Raw genomic sequence first — 23,367 nt, forward strand, 5'->3', positions numbered from 1 at the left:
GAGATAAGAAGGTCCTAGCATTGGTTTTTCTGTATGGAAAAAAAAAAAGGCAATTCCAAACTTTTAATCTAAAAATGGAAACTGCCATTATCTGTTTTACTATGTGTTATAGCTTTCTTTGGGATATTAAAAAAACACTATGGAAGATAAATATTTTTATAATACAAAACAGTACTTTATTTCATGTAGGATATTAAACATACAGTAGGTGAGCTGTTCACTTGATCTAGGAGCAGAGAGATAGTGAATCTTTAGGACCTATCAAGAACAATACATAGCCAGAAACTAATTGTGAGTTGACATTCATGCCTATGGCTTATACTACTCTAGCTTTATCATACAAAATGCCAATATGGTTTGGAATATCTCTAAGTAGAAAACAAAGATTACAGTAACCCATATTCTAAGAGTGTGGTGAAATGGATACCTGGAGAAATACATCATAGCACTGTAAACTAGGACACTATAAACTTCCAAAAGCAAGGTGGACATATGTCAAGAATCAGAATATTTACAAATGACCCCTCCTCTGAGTTTTACAGGGTATACTCTACATGGTCATATGTAACAAAGGAGTCCTAGGTCCACTCTAAGTTACTGAAATGTACTTTGAACCTAGACCTTGGTCTCTAAATTACCATTCTCCAAGAAAAAGAACCAGTATTATTTGGTGAAATGGCACACTCCAGGGCTGAGGCAAGGAAAGAAAAGAAGATTGAGGATCCTGAAACATTTTGTTATGCCACAAAGTTCTCAGAGAAAGATGGGAATATCAAAAAGATACAAAAGCCAGCTAAAAGGGCTCTCACTGGTTATATCCTGGACAACTTGAGCATTAAAACAATGATAGCAACAAATTATAGCCTATGAAATACTATAGGAATGGTAGCATTATATTAGATGGCAGTATCATATTAACGCTAATTTCTTGCTTTTGAGAATTGCACTATGGATATTTAAACAAGAGTTCTTGTTTATAGACAACAGACACTAAGCAGTGGTTCTCAAACTTAAGCATTCATTAGAATCAACTGGAGGGTGATCAAAAAACAATGCTGGGCCCACCCCCAGAATTTCTGATTCAGTAGGAGTCCTGAGAATTTGCATTTCCAGCAAGTCCCTAGGTGATGTTAATATTAATGCTTCTTATCCAGGGAATCATACTTTGAAATTCAAGGGTAATGGGGCATTTAGTCTGCTCAAATAGTTCAGGGGAAAACACACACACACACACACACACAGATATGCATGCATGTATATTTTGAAAAAAGGAATGTTACACAAAGATAAAGCAAATATTATAAATTACCAACAACTAAGGAATTTGGGTGAAAGTGTGTGGGAACTCTTTGTACTATTCTTATAACTTTAAAAATAGTTTAAAATTATTTCAAAATACAATGTATACTAAAAAAAAAATATGAGGCATTTCTAATGGCCAGCATGTATATGCCTATGAATGTTAAAAAAAGAGCAGAAAGAAAATGAAAACAGTTTTGTAAGAAGGATTAGAGTTCATTTACCTATCAATTTTCTTTCTTTCTTTTTTTTTTTTAATTTTTATTTACTTATGATAGTCACAGAGAGAGAGAGAGGCAGAGACATAGGCAGAGGGAGAAGTAGGCTCCATGCACCGGGAGCCCGAAGTGGGATTCGATCCCGGGTCTCCGGATCGCGCCCTGGGCCAAAGGCAGGCGCTAAACCGCTGCGCCACCCAGGGATCCCACCTATCAATTTTCTAAGGTAACTTCTAACATTATTATCACCTCACCCACATTAAAAAAAAAAAAAGTGAAGCAATAAAATATTTTCTGCCAAACATGAAGTATCTATCCAATATGATGAAAAGAAGTCTTCCTCAATTCCCCAAATAAAAAGATAATTAAAATGCAAAGGTATAAAATGATCTGACTGGGAATGCTAAATCATCACCTTAGTAAACTAAAGATTCAAATAAAACTTAGTTAAACCAAAAAGAAAACAGCATCTTACATTCGTAAAAGCAGTTCACAGAAAGAAAGTAAACTAAGGATTTATATAAATCACTTGAAACTTCTGTTAGACACTATAATTCACCTTAAGGTTATTAACTTTCTCTGCGGGGCTTTTGAAAAGACCACTTTTGGAAATATAAGATTTTATTTTCAATCTATAAAATGAAATACAACACTAATATAAGACTACCTAAAGAAAGTACTTAACTAATATTTATCCCCATAATTTTAATCCTATATCTCAATACCTGTTTTAAAATTCGTTCTATAGACCCTTGATCCATTTTGCTTGTAACAGCATCTTTCCTTAATCGTGCAGCAACAGTTCCAAGGTAATCAAGAGATGCCACTCTTAAAGCCATCTCTGTTGACTTGTTACTGAACTGATGAACCTAAACATAAAAATAATTTGCTTAATTTCATCAATTTATAACATTTTTAATAGCAATTTATCATATGAATTCCAAATGTATGTTGTATTATCTGAAATTTAAACATTTTCCCCCCTTGTGATATTGTTCCATAAAGTGATTGCCTTTTGAATTTCTGGGATATGAACATTTTCATTAAAAAAAGGTATATAGATTAAATCTCCCTAAGAACATAGTCATTATCTTTAAATGTAGGCTCAACTCCTTGTAAAAAAATGGGATATTACTAAGAATGTCTTATGCTGGAATTCTAATTTCTATGAAGCATTATCTTGGTTTCAGAATAGTATTAAAACATTTTCCAGTTCACAGAACATAAGATCTCAAAAGCTTTGTAACAATTTGCATTGTACAAGTTTAAATATAGTTTAAAAATAAAAAGAGAGATTACAATATTTCTTTACATTTTTCTTGTTTTACATGAGAACTACAAAGTACCATGTTTTCAGAAATACTCTTAATGATGATAAAGAGTTCGTGTTAATCAGTTTCATGCTTTGAAATGAATTAACTGCAGTAACTTATGGACTCAGTGAGTGTTGAGATGCTTTTAACTAACAATACAGTACTTCTAAATCAAAGAAAAGTTTTTAAAGCACCGCTATCTTATGTAATGAAATGAAAGCACCAAAACCACAAGATTTCAAAGTTTTCTACAAGTATTGATAATATTGTGTACAGTTATGCACATGCAAAAAAAAAGATGCAATGGTCATATTTCCTTACACATTTTTAAAGAATTCATCATCTGTGAATCAGAGTACATCCTCATTATGTTGTCTTCTAGTAATCTAATAATCTTTAAATGCTATACTCTTACCAACAGTCTCCCTAACAAACTAAGGAGTAGTTCAGCAGCTGGCCATTCAGGCTTATTGACTGTTGAAAGAAGGTCTTGAACAAAATTTTCAAATAGTGGTCTGTAATCTTCTTCACCTTGCTTACTACCACATCTGTTCAAAGATAAATAATGAAAAGACTATGAATTTAGGTGACACGTCCACCAATACGACTGAAATTTTGTTAACTAAGTTTTCTCTTCTCCATATCTATAACAAGGTATAAGAGTACAGTAAATATAACATGGCTTAAAATGAATCTGTTTCTGAAATTTCATTCTTCCCCTGCTAGGGAATTCATTTATTGCTTAGTATAAACATTAGTTTCCAGCAAGTACACCACATTTTAAAAAATGACTACTCTTTCTCTGAGATTACCACAAATTTTTATGAAGGCCAACTAAATCTCTCTCTACAAAATTTCCTTTCAGTTAGAATACCTCAAAATTGACTGAAGAAAAATTACAGAATTTCAATCTAGTACTTTAACTTTTGGAGGAGTCAAACGTGTAAGTAAGTTCACAAGATTTTAGATTTTTAATACTTCAAATGCCTCATTTGAAAGACTAGTAGATCAAGGGCTAAGGTGACACATTCAAGGTTCAAGTTATGGAAGGAAATTGGATTAACCATTTACCTAAAATAAATGAACGACTTTTTATACCAGGGAAATAAAAATCAGATTATGTTAGTTTTGCTCACTTTTTAAGGAAGATGGAAAGGAAGTTTTGGGCTGTTCTCATGGCTGTTTCATAAGAGTTGGTAATGACAACATCTTGGTCAACCTAAATTGAGAAAAATGAATTTACACAGATATAAGAAATAACCAAAAAATTAAGTTTGTTCCATTGCTACTACGGTCAGGTTATTACTGAAAAGGGGTGATACATTTAAACACTAAAAAGCTTGTAAGGCACCTGGGTGACTCAGTTGGTTAAGCAACCAACTTTTGACTTCGGCTCGGGTCGTGATGTCAGGGTTGTGAGATCAAACCCTAAGATGGGTGTGGAGCCTAATGTTTAAGATTCTCTTTCTCCCCCCTCATTACCTCTCCAAAAAAAAAAAAAAAAAAAAAAAAAGGCAGCAGCAGCTTAAACTATTCTTTTATATACAAAGACAGAAGCTACAAATTAGTAAACACATTTCAATACAAAAACTAAATAAAAATATTGAGTTCATTATAGTTTATTAAAATATGAAAGAATACCAATATGGTTAACAAACGCAGTATCAATAACTTATGATCTAGGTCAGAAGAAAAATTGATTGAAAATACAAAAAGAATTTAGAAAAAGACATTTCAAGTTTGAAGTTTATGAAATGCTTCAACATAATACAAAAGAAAATTCAATTCCTTCATGAGATATTTTGAGATTAGGAAATGAATAGTCAATTCAAATTTTTGGAAACCCAAAGGTGAATAAATACAAGAAAAAGCTCACCAGTTACCAGGAAAATGTAAAAAAATACATGTACACAAGAAATATATGTACACTATTTAATATTCTACTTCTAAGTATATCTTGAGAAACTCTTAAGTTGTGACAGATAACAGTTATATATTTTTAACCCAAGTCAAAAGATTCTGGTATTAATTATTATGTATTAAAAGCAATGTTGACTGAAAAAATTAGCTATAAATATGTCACTGTATCATTTATTTAGGTTTAAAAAATTCCACATCAAATGTATGTAGATATCTACATAAATAAATGGAGGAAGATAAACTTCTCTTGATACCTGTCACCAAAGACAAGACTGGGGAGAAAACAATCAGATTGGGAGAGTGATCTCAACTTTTTTGATATGCATTTTTCACTTATTTATTTACTTAAACATATACTATTATATACATACACAAAATTCTGAAAATAATAGAATAGAGAAACAAAACCATTCCTGTTTCTCTTTAACTTTTTATTTTTATTTATTTATTTATTTATTTATTTATTTATTTATTTATTTAAATTTTTATTTATTTATGATAGTCATACAGAGAGAGAGAAACAGGCAGAGACACAGGCAGAGGGAGAAGCAGGCTCCATGCACCGGGAGCCTGATGTGGGATTCGATCCCGACTCTCCAGGATCGCGCCCTGGGCCAAAGGCAGGCGCCAAACCGCTGCGCCACCCAGGGATCCCCTCTTTAACTTTTTATAATAGTATAAGAACCTGGAAAAATTGTAAGCTTTGATGGATAATAGCTACAAAACCAAAAAGCAAATCTCAGCTATGTGTTACTCAACAGTGAGGGCATAAATTAATCTTCTGCATGAGACTTAGATTAATTATATTACAATTATATGTTATGCAGTAGTATAGATATTACATAGTATAATATTCCCTTGCACATTCATTATCCAACTTGAGACTGAGTGGCTGGTATGAAAGGCTTGGTAGATATTATCATTCCTATTTTATAGCTGAAGAAACAAATTTGGATTAAATCTATACGTCTCATGACTCATAGACAAAGTAGTAACTGAACTCATGTTTCCTAAAAGTTTGTCTCGTGTTCTGCTTGGATCCTAAAGACCAGCCATAAAGCTCTAATTAAGAACTTTAGTTTTATAAGAATAGCAGAGAATTTAAGTGCTTTTTCCCCTAAAAGTACAAAGTTATAAAAGATTCCTTACTTTTTTATTTGAGTCCTCTTCTGAATTAGAGTCCTTCTCCGATGATGGTAAGTGTACAACACACTGAATTAGTTGTAAAACCAGTGCTGTAACCATCTGAATATACATAGGCTCTCCGTCCATATCACTACTATTTAACCTTTAATGGAGAAGAAAACATTTAAATCATACAAAGAATGAAAAGAATTTCATTCTACATGTCATCTATCATCTGAAAATTTCAGGATGCTTTACTACTATTTCTAGGCATTATCTTTAGTGCTTGTAATAGTGTCCTTATGTCTAATTGTTTTTTAATAAATTAGAAAAAACCCCAATTCAATGTGTAAATTAAAATAGTCAAAGGAAAAATGCAATTGTATTTAATACAAATTTCTATATTCTATATGCACTGCAGATAAAGATACATACATGAAAAATATCAAATATTTCTCAAAATGATTTTTATTATTTACTTATTTATTTTTAAAGATTTTATTTATTTATTCATGAGAGACACACACATAGAGAGAGAGAGGCAGAGACACAGGCAGAGGGAGAAGCAGGCTCCATGCAGGAAGCCCGACGTGGGTCTCGATCCCGGGTCTCTAGGATCACGCCCTGGGCTGCAGGCGGCGCTAAACCACCGAGCCACCCGGGGTGCCCTCAAAATGATTTTTAAAATGAGAAAAGTCTTCAAGATTTCCATAAGCCCATGCAGTCTGGTACTCATTTTCTTATTAAAATCTGCTACACAGTCAGCTCTTGATGATCTGTGCTAGGGTATGAAGGCATGGCATAGAATATAAAAAATCGAATTTAAATCTTTAATGCTAAAGATACTGTAAAGGTGTAAGAATTTTCTTATATGTTGATAGCTTTTCTTCAGATTTAATAGACTATATACAATTAATCCAAAAAACTAAAGTAAAAGTAATTTTTTTTACATAAAATAGCCTTCAAAGCAATCTAAATATAACCCTATATGCCAGGTCAATACATTTAATCACTCAGGAATATTACAATAGTTATGATAATGATGGTGATTCCCTATGACAACAAAGACAATAATGTTGACTACAGCAGTAGATAACATTTCTTGGTTATCCTGTGCATAGTGATTTAAGAGCATTTAATCTCCATGTCAATTTTTCATACTGTTGCCAGAGTAATCTTTCAGCTCTCTTTTAATGACTTCCTGCTGTATAAAGAATTAAGTCCAAGTTCCTCATTAAGGCTTATAAAACACTTGAACTGCCTTTGCCTTTTTCAAGCCATATTTCCCATCATGGCTTAATCAGGGTTGATTTTGTCCCTCAGGGGACATTTGCCAGTGTCTGGAGAAAATTTTCATTGTCACAACTGGAAGGGGGTGGTAGTTCTCTTGTCAACTAGAAGTTACAGGTCAGGGATGCTGCTAACCATCTTACCATGTATAGAACAGCCTTTCATAAGAAAGTATTAACTGCCCAAAATGTCAATAGCATCATGACTGAAAATCCCTGTCACAGATTCTTACACCTGAGAATCAATGAACTTCCTTAGGTCCTCCAAATGTGCACTGTTTTTTTCATATATCCAAGCTACTCTTTGTGCTGCTCTGGCTGAACTGCCTCTCTTTTATTTGATCACTAAAATAAAGATTCACAGATGATGAATCAATTCATAAGGACAACAATATAATGTAATTCTTCATGGTACTTGGCCCTTACTATAATTAGTTACCTGAAGTTCCTCAAACTCCTCTTGCTGGTTGGTAATCTTGCAAGTGAAGTAAAAATTTCTTCCAAAATTAACTGCCTATGTTTTTCGTATCTTGAGAATACCTGTTTAGGAATTATAAGATTTCAAATTTAGTTTATAATTCTTTGAAAACAAAAGATATATCACATGATAAAAAATATCATCTGCCATTTAGAATGAAAATGTTAAAAAAAAAAAAAAGAAAATGTTTTCAACATCAATGACAATGATTTAATTTGCACAACTTTCCCATCATTAATTATAACATTCTTGTAGAAGAGTATACTCATTTACAGGAGTATGCTATGTTGGAGATGGAAAGACAAAATTCAAATGATTTTAAACACTTCTGATTTAATTGTAGATATTAAGGAATTATTAACTAAAATGTTGTTAAAAATTTAGAAAGGGAAAATGAAACAAGATGAAATCAGAGAGGGAGACAAACCAGAGACTCTAGATCATAGGAAACAAACTGAGGGTTGCTGGGGGGGAGGGAGAGTGGGAGATGGGGCAACTGAGTGATGGGCATTAAGGACAGTACATGATGTAATGAGCACTGGGTATTATATAAGACTGATGAATCACTGACCTCTACCTCTGAAACTAATAATACACTATATGTTAATTAATTGAATTTAAATAAAATAAAATTTGAAAAAAATTAGAAGTTTAAAATATAAGGCACAAATAGTCCTTATGTTGAAATAAGTCTATGCAAAACTTCAGTCTGCATTAATTTTTCTAAGTTTAGATTAAATGATATCAGTATTATTCTTCTGGGGGGGATAACTAAAAGTATGAATTGATTATACTTACTGCAGTGACTAACTTAATGGCACATAATTGTAGCTCACTGACATTTTCCACAAAAAATGGTGTTATTCCCATTGATGATACCTGCACACGCAAAAAGTAATCAGTATACATCTCTAGTTGATTTCAGTAACATTCTATCTTAACTAAATTCCAAAACATTCATAAACTCTGGAAAAAACTTAGCATTTTCTTTCTCCTTATTAATCATTAGGATCGATCTAGTTCAAGAATTTCTCCGCTCCTTTCACTCTCAAGCACATTAGTATATACTTTCTTTCATAGCCATCATTCCTCTGATCTCCACATTTTGGGTTGATGAATGTCACAATATAAATATATTAAATATAATATAAAACATTTTGCTACTCTGGATGAAAATATCCTGACATATTTCAAAGGAAATAATCTTTTATCTTTCAAAGAATTTAGAGTTTTGGGTTTCTACTACATTCACCTATCTTCCACCCTAAATGTTTCTTTTTAAAACTTCCCTGGACTTTTATTTCATTTTAGGTATACTCTGAGTGGAAAAAATTAACATAGTGCTGGCATTATTACTAAGCAAAGCTATACTGAACTCAGTTAGATCCTCTATTCTTACAATGTTTGATCCAGAAATATAACAAAATGCTTCAAAAAAAAATTACCTGAAGAATTGTTGTGTCTGTAAGAAGCTGTATCTCTAGCAATTCTGATAGGCTGCTAACAATGTCACAAACTTTATTATAAAGCATTACTATTACTCTCTGCTTATGGGTAGAACACTTAGCCCGTTTTGCTTTTGAACTTAACAAGCCTCCTAAAATGAAAGAAAAATTTCAAATAATTTATCAACTTTTAATAATTTTTAATAAATAATAATAAAACTGTTTTCTGAATTAAGGGAACACTTTCTTGGGGGTGGTGGGGGAGTGTGCTACATAAAAATATAACCTGGCAAATAAAGCTGGTCATTTATTAAAACAGGAAATTGTTCTCTAGGGATATTTAGATAGCAATGGCACATTCCAGAGGTTCCTAAATCTTATAAAACATTTATCTTTATTTCTATTTTTTCTTATTGGTGCAGGATAAGATTAAAATTCCCTTTAACTTGTAATTATAAAATAATAAGTAATTATAGATTATTCATAAACCAGGTATATCCTCCTTTCGTTAAATGTTCATGTTAGGGACGTCTGGGTGGCTCAGTGGTTTGGCGTCTGCCTTCAGCAAGGGGTGTGATCCTGGAGACCCAGGATCAAGTCCTACATCAGGCTCCCTGCATGGAGCCTACTTCTCTCTCTCTGCCTGTGTCTCTGCCTCTCTCTCTCTCTCTATCTATTTCTCATGAATGAATGAATGAATGAATAAATAAATATTCATGTTAACTATTTCACTGCTCATTTATAAAGGTTATAAATTCAAGAAAGAATATATATCTTGAATCAATCCATTTTGTAGATAACTAATATTCTACATAAAATTAGGGTGAAGTGATAAATAGAACCAGAAGCCAATATTATCTGGGATTTTTCTCTAACCAGTAGAAATTACTTCTGTTATATGTAAAGATTTGCTAAAGAAATTATACTTGAATAAGAACGGGATTAACTAAAAGTTCTATACTCTTAGTCAAATCAAAGCCAGTATTTATGGCAAGTTATATGATCTAGTAATTTTTGTGCCATTTTAAGTTATTGCATTCTGACCTATTCAACATAATAAAATTATATAACATAATTTTGACATCATACTCAAAAACTTTCAATATAAAAAGGCAAACCAACCTCCATGAGGATCTAATCTGTAAACAGGATCATACTGAGGATAGAGTGTATTCTGCAAATGAAATTTAGTGTATTGTATAACTCTTTCAATTACATCCTCAATATATACAGCTTTTGGCATGTTAGGAGATGTCATAATGTTGATAGTTGTAAGACAGGCATCTGCTGATTTTGTAACTCTCTCCATAATAAGGTCTCTCCATAATCTTTCTTCTTCTTCAGTATCGTTATTCTATAAAATAACATACAGTTAATGAAATGGAAATAAACACATTTATAGGTTAAAATATTTTTAAAAATGATATATTTGATTTTCATGGTAAGTGTTTTGATGTATGTACTTTTTTTTTTTTTAATGAGCTCTACACCCAATATGGTGCTTGGTCTTATGATCCCAAGATCAAGAGTCACATGCTCTACTGACAGAGCCAGCCAGGTGCCCTCATGCATGTACATGTATGTTTATGAACATCAGGAATGAAGTGCTGATGTTACTTTAAGATTTTTGTTTCCAAGTTTTCAAATATAATATATTCTATCTCCTAATTTCACCACTAGATGACACTCCAATAACAAATTCATAGTTATCTTTATCTTCCATGTATTTTATTCAAATCTAAGATAAAGACTATAATTGTATATAAATAATTCTGTCTTATCATATAAACATGATAGTCAAAACTTTGCAAGTTCTGCTTGCTGTTGTGAGAACAAAATGAAAATTAAAACAATGAATGGTAGAGCTGCATTTAAAAAGCAGTTAAATGTTAATCATTCCCAGTATTTGTTTCTCAACAACACAGTATTTTTGAAATAGAGATTAAAAAGTAGTTATTATGCAGACTGCTGAAAATATAATTTATTTTCTAAAATGGATAAATCAAATGATAGAAGATTATATTTTAATTTACACACTAGCAACTCAGTACAATTGGGAAGGAGTGCTTTTAATCTCACTTTGAGAGTGATAATTCTTCTATCACATCCTTACTTATGAAATACTAACTTTATACTCTAGGAATATTTCAAATGCATGCTATTTAAAACTTATACATTGGGAAATGAAACAAAAGCACAATATGTAAAGCAGAGAAGGGCTTTCTAATCACTAATGCCTACAAACTCCATTATTTTTTCCTAAATCTCTAGGCTTTCTTCCATTTTACTGCTTGCATACCTATTTAAGAAAAATATGCTAAGAGTAGCTTTTAATATTAAAATTGCTGTATGGATGAGTCAGTTAAGGAGGTTCATCATTCATGCCAAATGTTAATTAAGACTATCTGCAACACATTAAATAACGCTAAGGCTTCAGGAATTAAAATAATTTCATTAAGACTGAGTCAACCAGCTTAGAACTCTAGATCCTTGAGATTTATTTCAATTTCTTGTCAAAGTGTTTTAAATAAAATTTGCAGACTAAGAATGTAGTAGATTGCCACTATGGGTTTCTCTAAGCCCTTTGTTTCTGATTCAAAAACTAATTTAAAAAGGGCATTGGAAAAATATAGATATATTTAAGAAGCCATACAAATACCATCTGAGATTATTTTTCTACATTTTTTATTCCATGTAGATCACTTAGCAATCTTGTGGCTTTGGCAAACACCAAGAACATTTCTCTCATTAGATGAGATCCAGTGCATGTACTATATATATGTGTGTGTATATATATAATATATACATATCTATTTCCATATATCAAAAATGTTAATAGTGGTTATTGCTAAGAGAATATGGACCTTTTTGACCTTGAGGTTTGGAAACTTTCTGCAACAAGGAAAATTCAGTAATTCAACTCTCCCAAATTCTTATCTTATATTAGCATTAGTGTTTGTATTCATTAATGGTAGAGCTATCAAGATCAATTCGAATACACATATGATTTGAAAGTCTGCTACAATGCTAAGATAGATTCCAGGCAATTTACTTTTATCAGTTTATAAACCATTACATTATGTTGCTACGTTTTTGATATAAAGGTACTAAAATATATTAATAGTTGATGTTAAAATTTATTGAGAACTTAAAATGGGAGACACTGTTAAGCACTTTACATGAATTAGTCTACTTAATTCTTTCAATAATCATTTGAACTAGGTATGAAAATGGTATGTATGGGGTGCCTGGGTGGCTGAGGTGTTTTAAGTGTCTGTCTTCAGCTCAGGTCATGATCTCAGAGTTCTGCATTCAAGCACTCAGTGGGGAATCGGTTTCTCTTTCTCTCTGTCCCTCCCCTGACCCTTGTGCACGCACATGCATTCTCTTCTCTCTCAAATAAATAAATAAAATCTAAAAAAAAATTGTATATAAGGATTATTATTTTAGGATATATTAGGAAAGTAGTATAAGGTTTCTAACTAATTTTCCAGGAAAGGTCAAGAAGAAGAATTACTATCATTTCATAAATGAAAAAAAATATTTTAAACATAATCACACATAAGGAAGAGCATAATGTAAACTTAAACAGTTCTGTAAACTGAAATGAATTTACATCTGTTGTCTGTTTATGTCAAAGCTGTGAATCAACAATGTAATTTTGGATTACTAAAAGTGTAATTTAATAGCACTGCTAATGAATGTAACTAGCTCAAATTAATGACATTTAAAATTTCCCCTATAAATCAGAGTTCTTTTGAAAAAAATTTGTATCTTAACAATAGTAAAGGTAAAATTAACAATATGGATCTTGAACTTACATGATTTAACAAAGTGGAAAGCTTTGACCCATCTTGAATATTCTTCTCCAAGATATTTAGGACTTTCACAGTTTTGTCAGTGGAAAGCTAAAATAGCAATGTAATTTTTTTTAAGAATCAATCATTGGTAAAAGTGATAAATTATTCAAGAAACATGTACAATTATCACCTTTGAGCTATGGAATATATAACAGTACCACCCGCTTAAAGAGTGGGAAAAGAAAATTTTCACTTAGATTCTCTACTTAAATCTGAATTATGTAGAGAATTAATCACTTGTTTCTGAAAGACAGAAAACAAATACAGAACAGGAACATATATACACTACTAACCCAATTCTTACCATAAAGCTAGTCAAGAGTTAGTTTGTTCTGATGCCTGGCTCCCTGTTCTCGTGGCAGTGAAACTGAACATGCATATGAACACACACACTCTTTTCTCAAGTTTTCATCTGTTGATTTAATTATAATATGGTTTCCACACTACAGTGTTATTCAGCAGGTGTCTTAAAATTCAAGGTGGTATTATGAATAAAGCATAAAAGTGTAAATGATGAAAGTTACATATGTAAAGTAACACTTTTTTTTCCAGAAGAAATATTTTATTTAAAAAAAAAATCTGCTATTTCATTTCTTAGAAAGGATGCTTTCTCTACTTAAAAAAATTATAGCCGATTTAAAGGTTCTGCTTGGAGGCAACTGTTATCATATTCTCCTGACTAAAGTTTTAGACTCCTACCATGCAACTACGACTCTCAATCAAACCATCCAGAAGAGTCAAATGGAAGAATCAACAGAATAACTGACATTAAGTACATTTTGATTATCTATGCTGGAGTATAGAAACAAGTTCTCCCCAAATACTGCTTTAAATAATTTCACAACAGATTAAAGTACTAAGACTTTTGGTAAACTATACTTTGAAAAAGTCAGCAAATTCACCTTGTGAGATTGAAATATTAGCTATATATAATTATGGACTTTATGAAACAAAATCTAGGATTGGCAATATCACCTCAGAAAACTGATGGCATTTGCTATATAAAAAAAATCAATACATCCCTCACTATATACATAATATTATTGTGTACTAATAGCACATTAATTATTAGTTAACTAGGTGATATGTCTGCCTTTAAAAAATCAAATTTATGGAAACTCTTGTGCACTGTTGTTAGGAATGTAAAATGGTGCACCCACTATGGAAAACAGTATGGAGGGTCCTCACAAAACTGAAAATAGAACCACCCTGAGATCCATCAATCCCACTTCTGGGAATATATCTGAAGGAAAAGAAAACACTAACTTAAAAAGATATATGCACGCCCATGTTCAAGCATTCAAGTGTCCACTGATGGATGAACGGACAAAGAAAATAAAATGTGTGTGTGTATACATACCTACGTGTGTGTGTGTGCGCGCGCGTGTATATATATATATATATATATATATATATATATATATATATATATATATATAGTCAATGAAATATCTTGCTATAAAAAAAGGAAGTCTTGCCATCTATGACAACATGATTAGTCCTTGAGGGCATTATGGCAAGCATAGTAAGTCAGATAAAGACAAATGCCATATGATCTCACATATGGAATCTAAACCACCACCACCAACCAACCAACCAACCTCACAGATACAGAGAACAGATGGGTGGTTGCCACAGGGGCTGGGGGTAGGGGCTAAAGTGGGTGAAGATGGTCAAAAGGTACGAATTTTCTATTATATGATTTAAGTCCTTGGGATGTAATGTATAGCCTGGTGACTAGTTAATACTATATTGCATATTTGGAAGGTCCTAAGAGAGTAGAAGTTAAAAGTTCTCATCACAGGAAAAAAAATTGTAACTATGTGTGATGATGGATGTTAACTAGATTTATTATTATAACCATTTTGCAATATATACAAATATCAACTTGTTATGTGGTAAACATGAAACTAATATAATTTCAATTATACCTCAGTAAAAAACCCAAATTCATAGCACATTCATTACTTAGAATGGAGGCAATATATAAACAAAAAATGAATAACTGATTATATTTTAACTTGGTAAAAACATCAAAATATTTTTCAGTCTACTTTAAAGTTAAAAACTAGGATATTAAAAAAAAAACAACTAGGATATTATAGACTAGGAAATTAGGGAACTTACAGAGTAGATAATTCTGTGCAACAGGGAACATGCCCCTGGTTAGAAAAGGGGGGAGGACTTGTCTTCAAATTATATTTGCACAGCAATTACACAATAGTTTAGGGAGTAAATGATGGCTCATAAAGATTATGGGAAACCATTCCTTGATGCTGTCAGTATTGTTAGAAGTTATTATCAATGAAAAAATACTCTGCTATTCCATTTGAATAAAATGAGACTATTTAGCAACAGAGGGCTCACAAGAAAGACAACTTAAAAATCATAAAGCCTACAGCAATGAGGCAAGGTATTTATTACAGTTAATATGTTGAAACTGTAGCTTTACTCTGTCACCATTCACAATGACTAAGCAAATGCCAAAGAAAAATTTAGTGTATTTCTACATTTAAATAAATACCTGAGACAATGATAAAATAAAAAACAGTAGAAAAAAAAAGTCCAGGCCCATGCTTCTTTCAATGCAATAATATGGTTTTCTTTAGAATAATTTACAGATTACTTCTTTGAGTCTTGTTTTTTAAAAAAGAAATAATTCAGTGAGACTCTCAGACGGTAATCGTAAATTGTTTTCATTATTTACTTTATGTAAACTTTGTAATCTACCTTGAGAAGTTTAATATCAAATATTAGCATTTAAGTAAATATATAAATTTTTCTTTACTGAGATACCTTATCCATTATACCCATTGCTTTAATTTTAGCAGATTCACTGCCGAGTTCATTAAGCTGATGTTTTCCTAAAAGAAGTTCCTGAGGAATTTCATCATCATCACCTGAAAAACCAAACCAAACAGTTTAGGTACAATAAATAGCTCAAAATAGTAAGCTTAACTTTTTTAAATAAAAATTTTGGACACACAAGCAGATATAAACAAACTAAACAAGTAACAACCGAAGAGGCCTCCATAAACCTCAAGCAAACCCTGAATGAGAGAAGACAGGGATTAAAATGAGAATTCTGACTAAGATGGGGGGAGGAGATAGGTCTCTTATCTTCACTACTTTAGATATACTGTTGACCCTTCTCAACCAAGCTCTCTGCCCCCACCCTCGAGGCTGACCTGTATGGACTACATCAACAGTCTCCCATGCCCTCTGGCTTCTGTTTGGGTTCAGCCAGTGGGGTGCCCTGTCAGAAGATCAAAGAGAAGGAGAGTGAGGTCAGGGTATTTATATCCCTGACTCCTTCCTTGTAAGGTCTCCTCAGGCTAACCTTTCTGACCAAAAGGTTACTGCTTTTTCTCAAGGCAGTCTACAACCTTATTTTCCCTACAGAATGAGTTTTAGTAACTTCTCTTTACCCTTGTTCCTTTTAGAGTAGGGTTGGTAACAGTCCCATGGTTGTTAACCCTAGATTCTGGCACTATTCTGTTCCCAGTTCTCTAACTGGCCTCTTTGTAAATTAGTCCTCCTCAAATTATCCTAATTTGAGAGTGCCATCTGTCTTCCTGTTGGGATCTTAAATGAGATGGAAGACAGCTGTTCAGCACACAACTGGAAAGTTTTTGAAATGATGAAAATGGTACTCCAAATAATGGAGAAATGCATTAAAGATACTTAGGCAAATAACTCTCACAAAACACTTTTAAAATAAAGGGTAATATAATACAAAGGGTAATATACTTTTCAGGTATTTTCAAATAGGTGGATTCATATCAGAATTATTGTATGTTATATGGCTTTTGTATAAATTAGACACTAGTGTTTGTACAGCTGAAGGTGGCATGGATTTGTAGAGACTAGTTCTCAATACTGTAACCAGTGTTACATTTTTATATTTATAGATATGATCTTTACATATTATAAAAGGAACATATGAATATATTAATCATACTGTATTCTAATTGGTTTACTATTTTGTTTTCCATACTAGATTCTGTATTACTTAAAGCCAGGGACTGGGGTATTTATCTTTGCATCTCTAGCACTTAATATACTGCTGACAAAGACTAAGTATTCAATAAATATTGGCTATAAGAATTACACGAGCAGATGCATGGGTTCCAATTTCTGTATCCTTGCTCGTATTAGTACTCTCCTTATCTAGCACCAATTCAAGTCTCATTTGAATCAATGCAATCAAGTTGCATTCTTGGAATTCCTAAGACACTACCAACAATACTTGATTTTTTTTTAATACTTGATTTTTATACTAAAATTTTCAGTTTCTTGATAACACAGACTAAACTTGACTCTATAACTAGATTTTAAGTTTCTTGAGAGCACAGACCATGCCTCTGTATACACTGTATTTACCTAGGTAAATAAGTATATATTTAAAACTGATTTTATATTTAGAGGTTAAAAAAATATATCTTAAAATGATTTTACCAAATGCAGTAAAATCCATATCTTCTAAATTATCCAAAATATTCTCTATTGAGGCTGTGAATCTCTTAAAAGTTGAAGAATCCATCATTTCTACAACAGAGAAAAAATAAAAACTTATTATGTTCACATTACACATAGAAAACTAAAGTTGCAGACTGAAAAACAAACTAAAATGTTACCTTCAGGTGTAAGTTTTGGTTCATAAGCTTTCCTCTTCTTCTGTTTTTCTTTTTTCTTCATTTTTCTAGCAACTAAAATAAACAAAAAGAAATATTGAAATACAGGAATGACAACTTAAAGTATTTCTATTTTTGCTTCTAGTTTCCTCCAGAACATTAAATACTTGAATAATAACCACTGCCATTCCAAACTAAATATATACTTTTGTCTTGATTAGCAATGGAGTTGTTAATTAACGTAAAAAAGGTATCAAATATTCTTCAAAGTTAAAGCCCTAAATTTAAAGCAGCTTATGTAAGAAATCCGTTGACACTGATGAATTACCCTCACTAAGGCTCGGAGGAGGAGAATAATCTTCCATGTCAGAATCTGAAGGGCTTCGGTTTCGATAACGACCACCACCTGAACTTCTTCTTCCTTCATGAGAGTGGCCACTTCTCCTATGATCCCCAGAGCTTCTTCTGTCACGCTCTTCATATTCCCAAGCTTTATCATCATCTTTTTTATGTCGTTTCCTAGAGGCTAAAAGCAAATCCCCATGACAAATAATTTACCTCATTTAAAAAGAATATTAAAACTTGTACTTCACAAATGAACCACATGGGGGAAAATCATTGTGTGGGCCTAGGAAATTGAGTCACTCTGTTTAATCAGAAATATAAATTACGGTATAGAAATGGTATCACTTATTTTAGCATTATCTATTATTTTAGATTTAAAGATTTTTACGTGAATTTGGTCTGCTAATAAATAGGAATGTTCTGGGAATTAAACAGCATTCATTTCAAAGAAAGGTATTCAGTAAGTCAGTAAGGATAGTATTACTTAACCATGAGGATTAATTAAGGCATATAAAACAATCTTTATCAAGGATTTGCAGGAAAAACAGAAACACTTTAAAGCATTTGGATTATTGACGGGGAGCAGGGTTTGGAAGAAAAGTAAACTTTTGAGAAAGTGCTATAGAATATAGAGTAACCACATATACCAACAATTAAAAGCCAAGTTAAGCCCACAATTTAGGTATAAATTCAATAGACTCTGATAATCTTGCATCACAGGCCTTCAGAGATAGAATAAATCTGTACAGTTGTAAATATTCATATATTGAATTCAGTTCTCTCCAACAGTATACTTGCTTAAGCCCAAGGAGAAAAGCTTTTAAGCTTACACATGCTACACAAACATATATATGTATGTTACCTTCAGTCACTTCCCCAATCTTCCAAGGGTCTAAGCATTCATTAAAAACACCAGTACTGACAGGAACTTCTAGGCAGAACTGGCAAACAGATTTCATCTGACACATCAACTCTGATCAACTGGTAATAGCTGCCTAGAGCATTATATTTCCCCAAGAAAGCATCATATTTCCACAAGAAAGACTGATTAGAAATGTCTGTCCTGTGAGAGCTGGAGAGCAGTACAAGTGACAAATATTTACCATACCCCTTCTAGGGTAGAGCATCACCAACTTTAAAGTAGGATAGAGAACTGATGTGTCCTGTGTCTTGGCATCTTGTTGTTTTGACCACTTGTTGGTGACAATGAAATACTTCCTAGTCTGTTGAACTAAATGTGACTCCCTTTCTTTGAATTGGTTTCTATTTTGAATCCCCAATTATGATCAATATCCAAATACTTAAAACAAAATTCTTGCTTGAGTCCCCTTAAATCCTGAGATTTAAGGATGCCAACCTTTGGCCCATGCACTCTATCTATGCTTGTGCTGGGGACTTTATTTGTGGATAATCAATGTCCATAATCAATGTCTATACCCTGGCTAATCTTACCCTGACATGCTGCCTTAACTACTCCTATTCAAGAATCTACTTTGATTTCTGGTTCTGGACCCTTCTGTCCAATCTACTGATAGCATAGCAGAAAAAGATAATTTTGTTTCCCCTTCTTTTTGGTCATAGACTTGGCACAGCAAGATAGTTCATTAAAAAACAAAAACAAGAACAAAAAACCAAATGTAAATGCATATATTTAAATCTCCAATGATTTTCTTTGTAATAAGGCATAAATTTGACATGAAGTATGAGGAAGAAAGAATTTTCCCCTTATACATTAGGGTACACCCCAGGACATTCTCTTAGTGAGAGACTGCCTTATAAACTAACATAATGTGTGTGTGTGTGTGTGTGTGTGTGTGTGTGTGTGTTTCATAGAAAAAGGTCATCTATGTAGCATTCACTAAATATTTTTTCAACAAGTACTAAAATACTACCAAATATGAGGAATAACAACTAAGAAGCTTGTTCAGAAATGTTTGAAAGTAGTATTCTACTTTCTAATATGACTTACTTAGTACCTTTTGAATTTCAATTTCATCAGAAATTCATTTCAAGCATTCAATTCTATGATTTGAAAATGCTTGAAAAATCTTACATTCGTCATCAAGAACATACAAAAATACTGTATTGGTAGTAATTTTTATAGGCCTTTAAGATTTTTGTTTCACATTCATTAAACTTTAGGAAATTTGGATAAAAATGAGATGGCAAATTAGGAAAAAAACCCACCCAACTTCCATGATACAGTGTGTTGTAATAAGGCTATCAGGATTGTTACTAGTTTCTCTATTGCTTTCATAACCCTGAAAGAAATAAGGGGGGAGCTCAACAGACAGGTAGGTAAAACATGCCTTGAATGTCTCCCATCTTCCCTTTCTAAATTTCACCTACATCGCTCTTTAACTTAGGTCTTCTCTCTCCTTTCCCCAGCAATCCAGTGACCTTGTGTTTGTGCTATGGTTACCCAAATTTATGTGGCCCAACAACTTTTAAAGATCTATGTGGCCCTCAACCCTTCCCCAATCCTTCAACAAAACAATTGCCTTAGTTTTAGATTTTTAGGAAACCAATTTGATTAAACTGCAATAAAACCTTAAGTTTCAAATAAAGTCTCTCTCAAAGCAGCAAAATGCTTGAGCTTATGTTCTCATAATACTTTTACATCTTGTACTACACTGTATTTTTACTACATTCTTTTTGCTGTGGTATAATGAGAGTTTGGTTGTTTATGTCAACTACCAACTGGAATACTTTCATTTCTCAAATCAGTGGCTCCAGAGTCAATTTTTCTGTAGTTACTTATATAGAAATAAACTAAGAAAGACAGGCAGCTACTCTGAGGTCTCTTGAAGAATCCAGAGAAACTTCTCTTTTGTCTAGCAGGTTGAAGCTGAGGTTCTCTAACTAATACTAAGCTTTCAATACACTTGGGAAATATCTAGATATAACAGGATCCATGGCTTTATGATGACACTCTCAGCTTCCATAAGATTTTTCCACAACAGGAAAAGAACAGTGGCTGCACTGATGACACACATCAGGCATGTGTGACTCTCTCCCCTATTTTACACCTGTTGGGCATTTCTGATTATGCTATTCTTTCTACTGAACTGTGAGGTAGCTTCAAAATTCTCATCGGCTTAGCAATGCAGGGAGCCACTCTCAGTTAAATGGAGTTGAATTGTGATTTGAAATCAATCTGCAGTTAAAGAACTCCTCCTTCTTAGCTATTCCCTTTAGAAATGGGTGATGTTTTGAGGTGGGCGGGGGGAAGGAGGAAGAGTAAAGGAGAGGCATGTATATAAAGGGGAGTGAGTTTCTGGGCCACCAGATCTCCTTTTTCCTCTTCCTTTCCAGAGCATATATTCCCATATGACCAAAATGTTTGAGTATAATAAGAAAAGTATTAACTTTAGCCATTGAATGAAATATATTGCATGTAAATACATCTCATAACAAATTATAACAATTATACATATAATTAAATGTCAGATTAACTTTGCTATATATTTTATTTCAATTTTAAAACTTTGTTCATATTTGTTCAATATTCATAGTCTACTCCTCATAGCTCAAGAGCTCACAATTTAAAGAAGATCAGAGTAAATGAACATAAAAAACTTTGGAGGAGGTGAAGGATTTCCATCAGCAATATACATTTAAAATTGGCAGCATGCATCTGTCCTTCCTGCCCTTGCTTGTCACACCTCAATCTATGGAAACTAGGTGGAAAAGGTAGAACACACTGGTGGTCTTCCCACTTCTTTTGGTCATAATGACTAAGTCAGTTGGCACACAAGTGAAGATCTCCCATAGTCTGTTTCCACTGAATGCCGTTTAAGTCAAACAAGGTTGCTGACCCCTCTTGGCTAGGCTCAATTCTCTTGCTCCAGAAGAAGGAAGATAGGGATAAAAGAGAAGAACTTTTTCAGTGGACCAGTAGGAAGACAGGCGAGGTATAGCAAGTCTAGTGCAAAGACAGGTGATCACAGTGTTGTAGAGAGGTAGCTGTGTAGTGAAGAAGCCAGCTCTGGAAAACAGTGAAACAAGGGAGGAATTCCAGGACACAGCTGGGCAAAAAGGAGAAGCCAGGTCCAAACCACACAGATAATTGGCAATGTGGCTAATTCATTCATAATTTAGTGGTAGTATGGTTTTAAATATTTCTTTACCTGGCTATCTCCTATGTGTCCTTCAAGACTCAACTCAAGTGTCACCTCTTCCAGTAAGCATTTCCTGAACCCCAAAGTATAATTTTGATGCCAATCAATGTGCTCCCATAGCATCCTGGATTTACTTATTATCACTGTACTTTTTTCACTGTGCTACAACTGTTTACATATTTCCCCCTTTGAAGGCTCTTCAAAGACAGGGGCTACATCTTATTTGTATTTTTATTTTCAGTGCCTAGCATATAGTAGGAACTCAATAAATGTTTGCTAAATATAGACACATACCTGTGTTATTTGACACTAATTATGGCTCATTAATTTTTTTCTTGGTGCCAACTGATCTCATCTTTTGCACATTTTTTAAGTATAAAGAAAAAAACTTGCTATACTATGTTAAGAATTAAGATCACTGTACTCTTCCTAACCCCCCAAATTATGAATGAGACAAACACATCAATCTACTTTTTAATTCTAAAATAATAATAAAGTTATGTGGTACTTACATTCAAAAGCTTCATCACTATCATTATCTTCATCTGAACTGATTTCAGCATATTTTGGCTTTTCATTAACTGTGCTACGCTTGCGTTTATTCATTTTCACGCGTTCACAAAGTGGCATGGTGGATTCAATTTCTGCCAGAAGTTCAGGGGGTAATTCTTTTAACACTGATTGATCTATACTACCTATTAATGAAAGGTAAGAAAAGAATTTAAATCTGAAGATAAAAGGGAAATTTTAACTAAAATAACACAACAAAAATGAAATATTAGTATTCATATAAGTTTTCTAAGTCAGTTTTGTATTCTAACAAAACACATACTTAAAACTGTAATAGGCTTCACCCTGAACTGATAATGCAGTTTTTATACATACATTATATAATAACTTAAAAAAACATAGGGTAGTTATATCATCAATTTTTGATACAATTCCTTCATCTGTCTGTACAGACCGAAACCTTTCTAAAATGAGAGATCCACTGGCATTAACCAGTCTATGTGTAGTAGGGGATTCATCTCACATTCTTGGTAGCACCGAAATTTGTGTTACAGAGATCTGGACCAGTTAGTTTGAAAGTAATACTATCTCTCAGTGCAAACTGGAAGAGTTGGAAACACTTATCACACCCTTCTCTTCTTCCTCTATGATGTTGGTGGTTGTGTACTGTGATTGGGATAAGAATTTTACATGCTTTTACCTATCAGTGTCTATTTGAGAGGCACAGTAATCTCTTTAGTATTATAAAGAACTCCTTCAGGGATCCCTGGGTGGCGCAGCGGTTTGGCGCCTGCCTTTGGCCCAGGGCGC

At 32.9% G+C, this 23,367-nt stretch overlaps 1 protein-coding gene across 2 annotated transcripts in view; it reads right to left on the minus strand.

Annotated features, from left to right (window-relative positions):
• NIPBL (NIPBL cohesin loading factor) overlaps positions 1-23,367 on the minus strand; it is a 201,103-nt gene that overhangs the window by 45,090 nt on the left and 132,646 nt on the right. For both annotated transcript variants that reach the window (XM_026016660.2, XM_026016661.2), the window contains exons 11-24: positions 22,560-22,742; positions 17,910-18,107; positions 17,585-17,656; positions 17,406-17,495; positions 15,744-15,847; positions 12,909-12,995; positions 10,210-10,441; positions 9,088-9,239; positions 8,441-8,521; positions 7,604-7,704; positions 5,900-6,038; positions 3,967-4,049; positions 3,246-3,378; positions 2,243-2,386 (exon numbers count right to left, since the gene is read on the minus strand). In XM_026016660.2, coding sequence (XP_025872445.1) covers positions 2,243-2,386; positions 3,246-3,378; positions 3,967-4,049; positions 5,900-6,038; positions 7,604-7,704; positions 8,441-8,521; positions 9,088-9,239; positions 10,210-10,441; positions 12,909-12,995; positions 15,744-15,847; positions 17,406-17,495; positions 17,585-17,656; positions 17,910-18,107; positions 22,560-22,742 — 1,799 coding nt within the window. The remainder of the gene's footprint in view (positions 1-2,242; positions 2,387-3,245; positions 3,379-3,966; positions 4,050-5,899; positions 6,039-7,603; positions 7,705-8,440; positions 8,522-9,087; positions 9,240-10,209; positions 10,442-12,908; positions 12,996-15,743; positions 15,848-17,405; positions 17,496-17,584; positions 17,657-17,909; positions 18,108-22,559; positions 22,743-23,367) is intronic.

Source organism: Vulpes vulpes, chromosome 4, assembly GCF_048418805.1.
Source record: "Vulpes vulpes isolate BD-2025 chromosome 4, VulVul3, whole genome shotgun sequence".
Lineage (NCBI taxonomy): Eukaryota > Metazoa > Chordata > Mammalia > Carnivora > Canidae > Vulpes > Vulpes vulpes.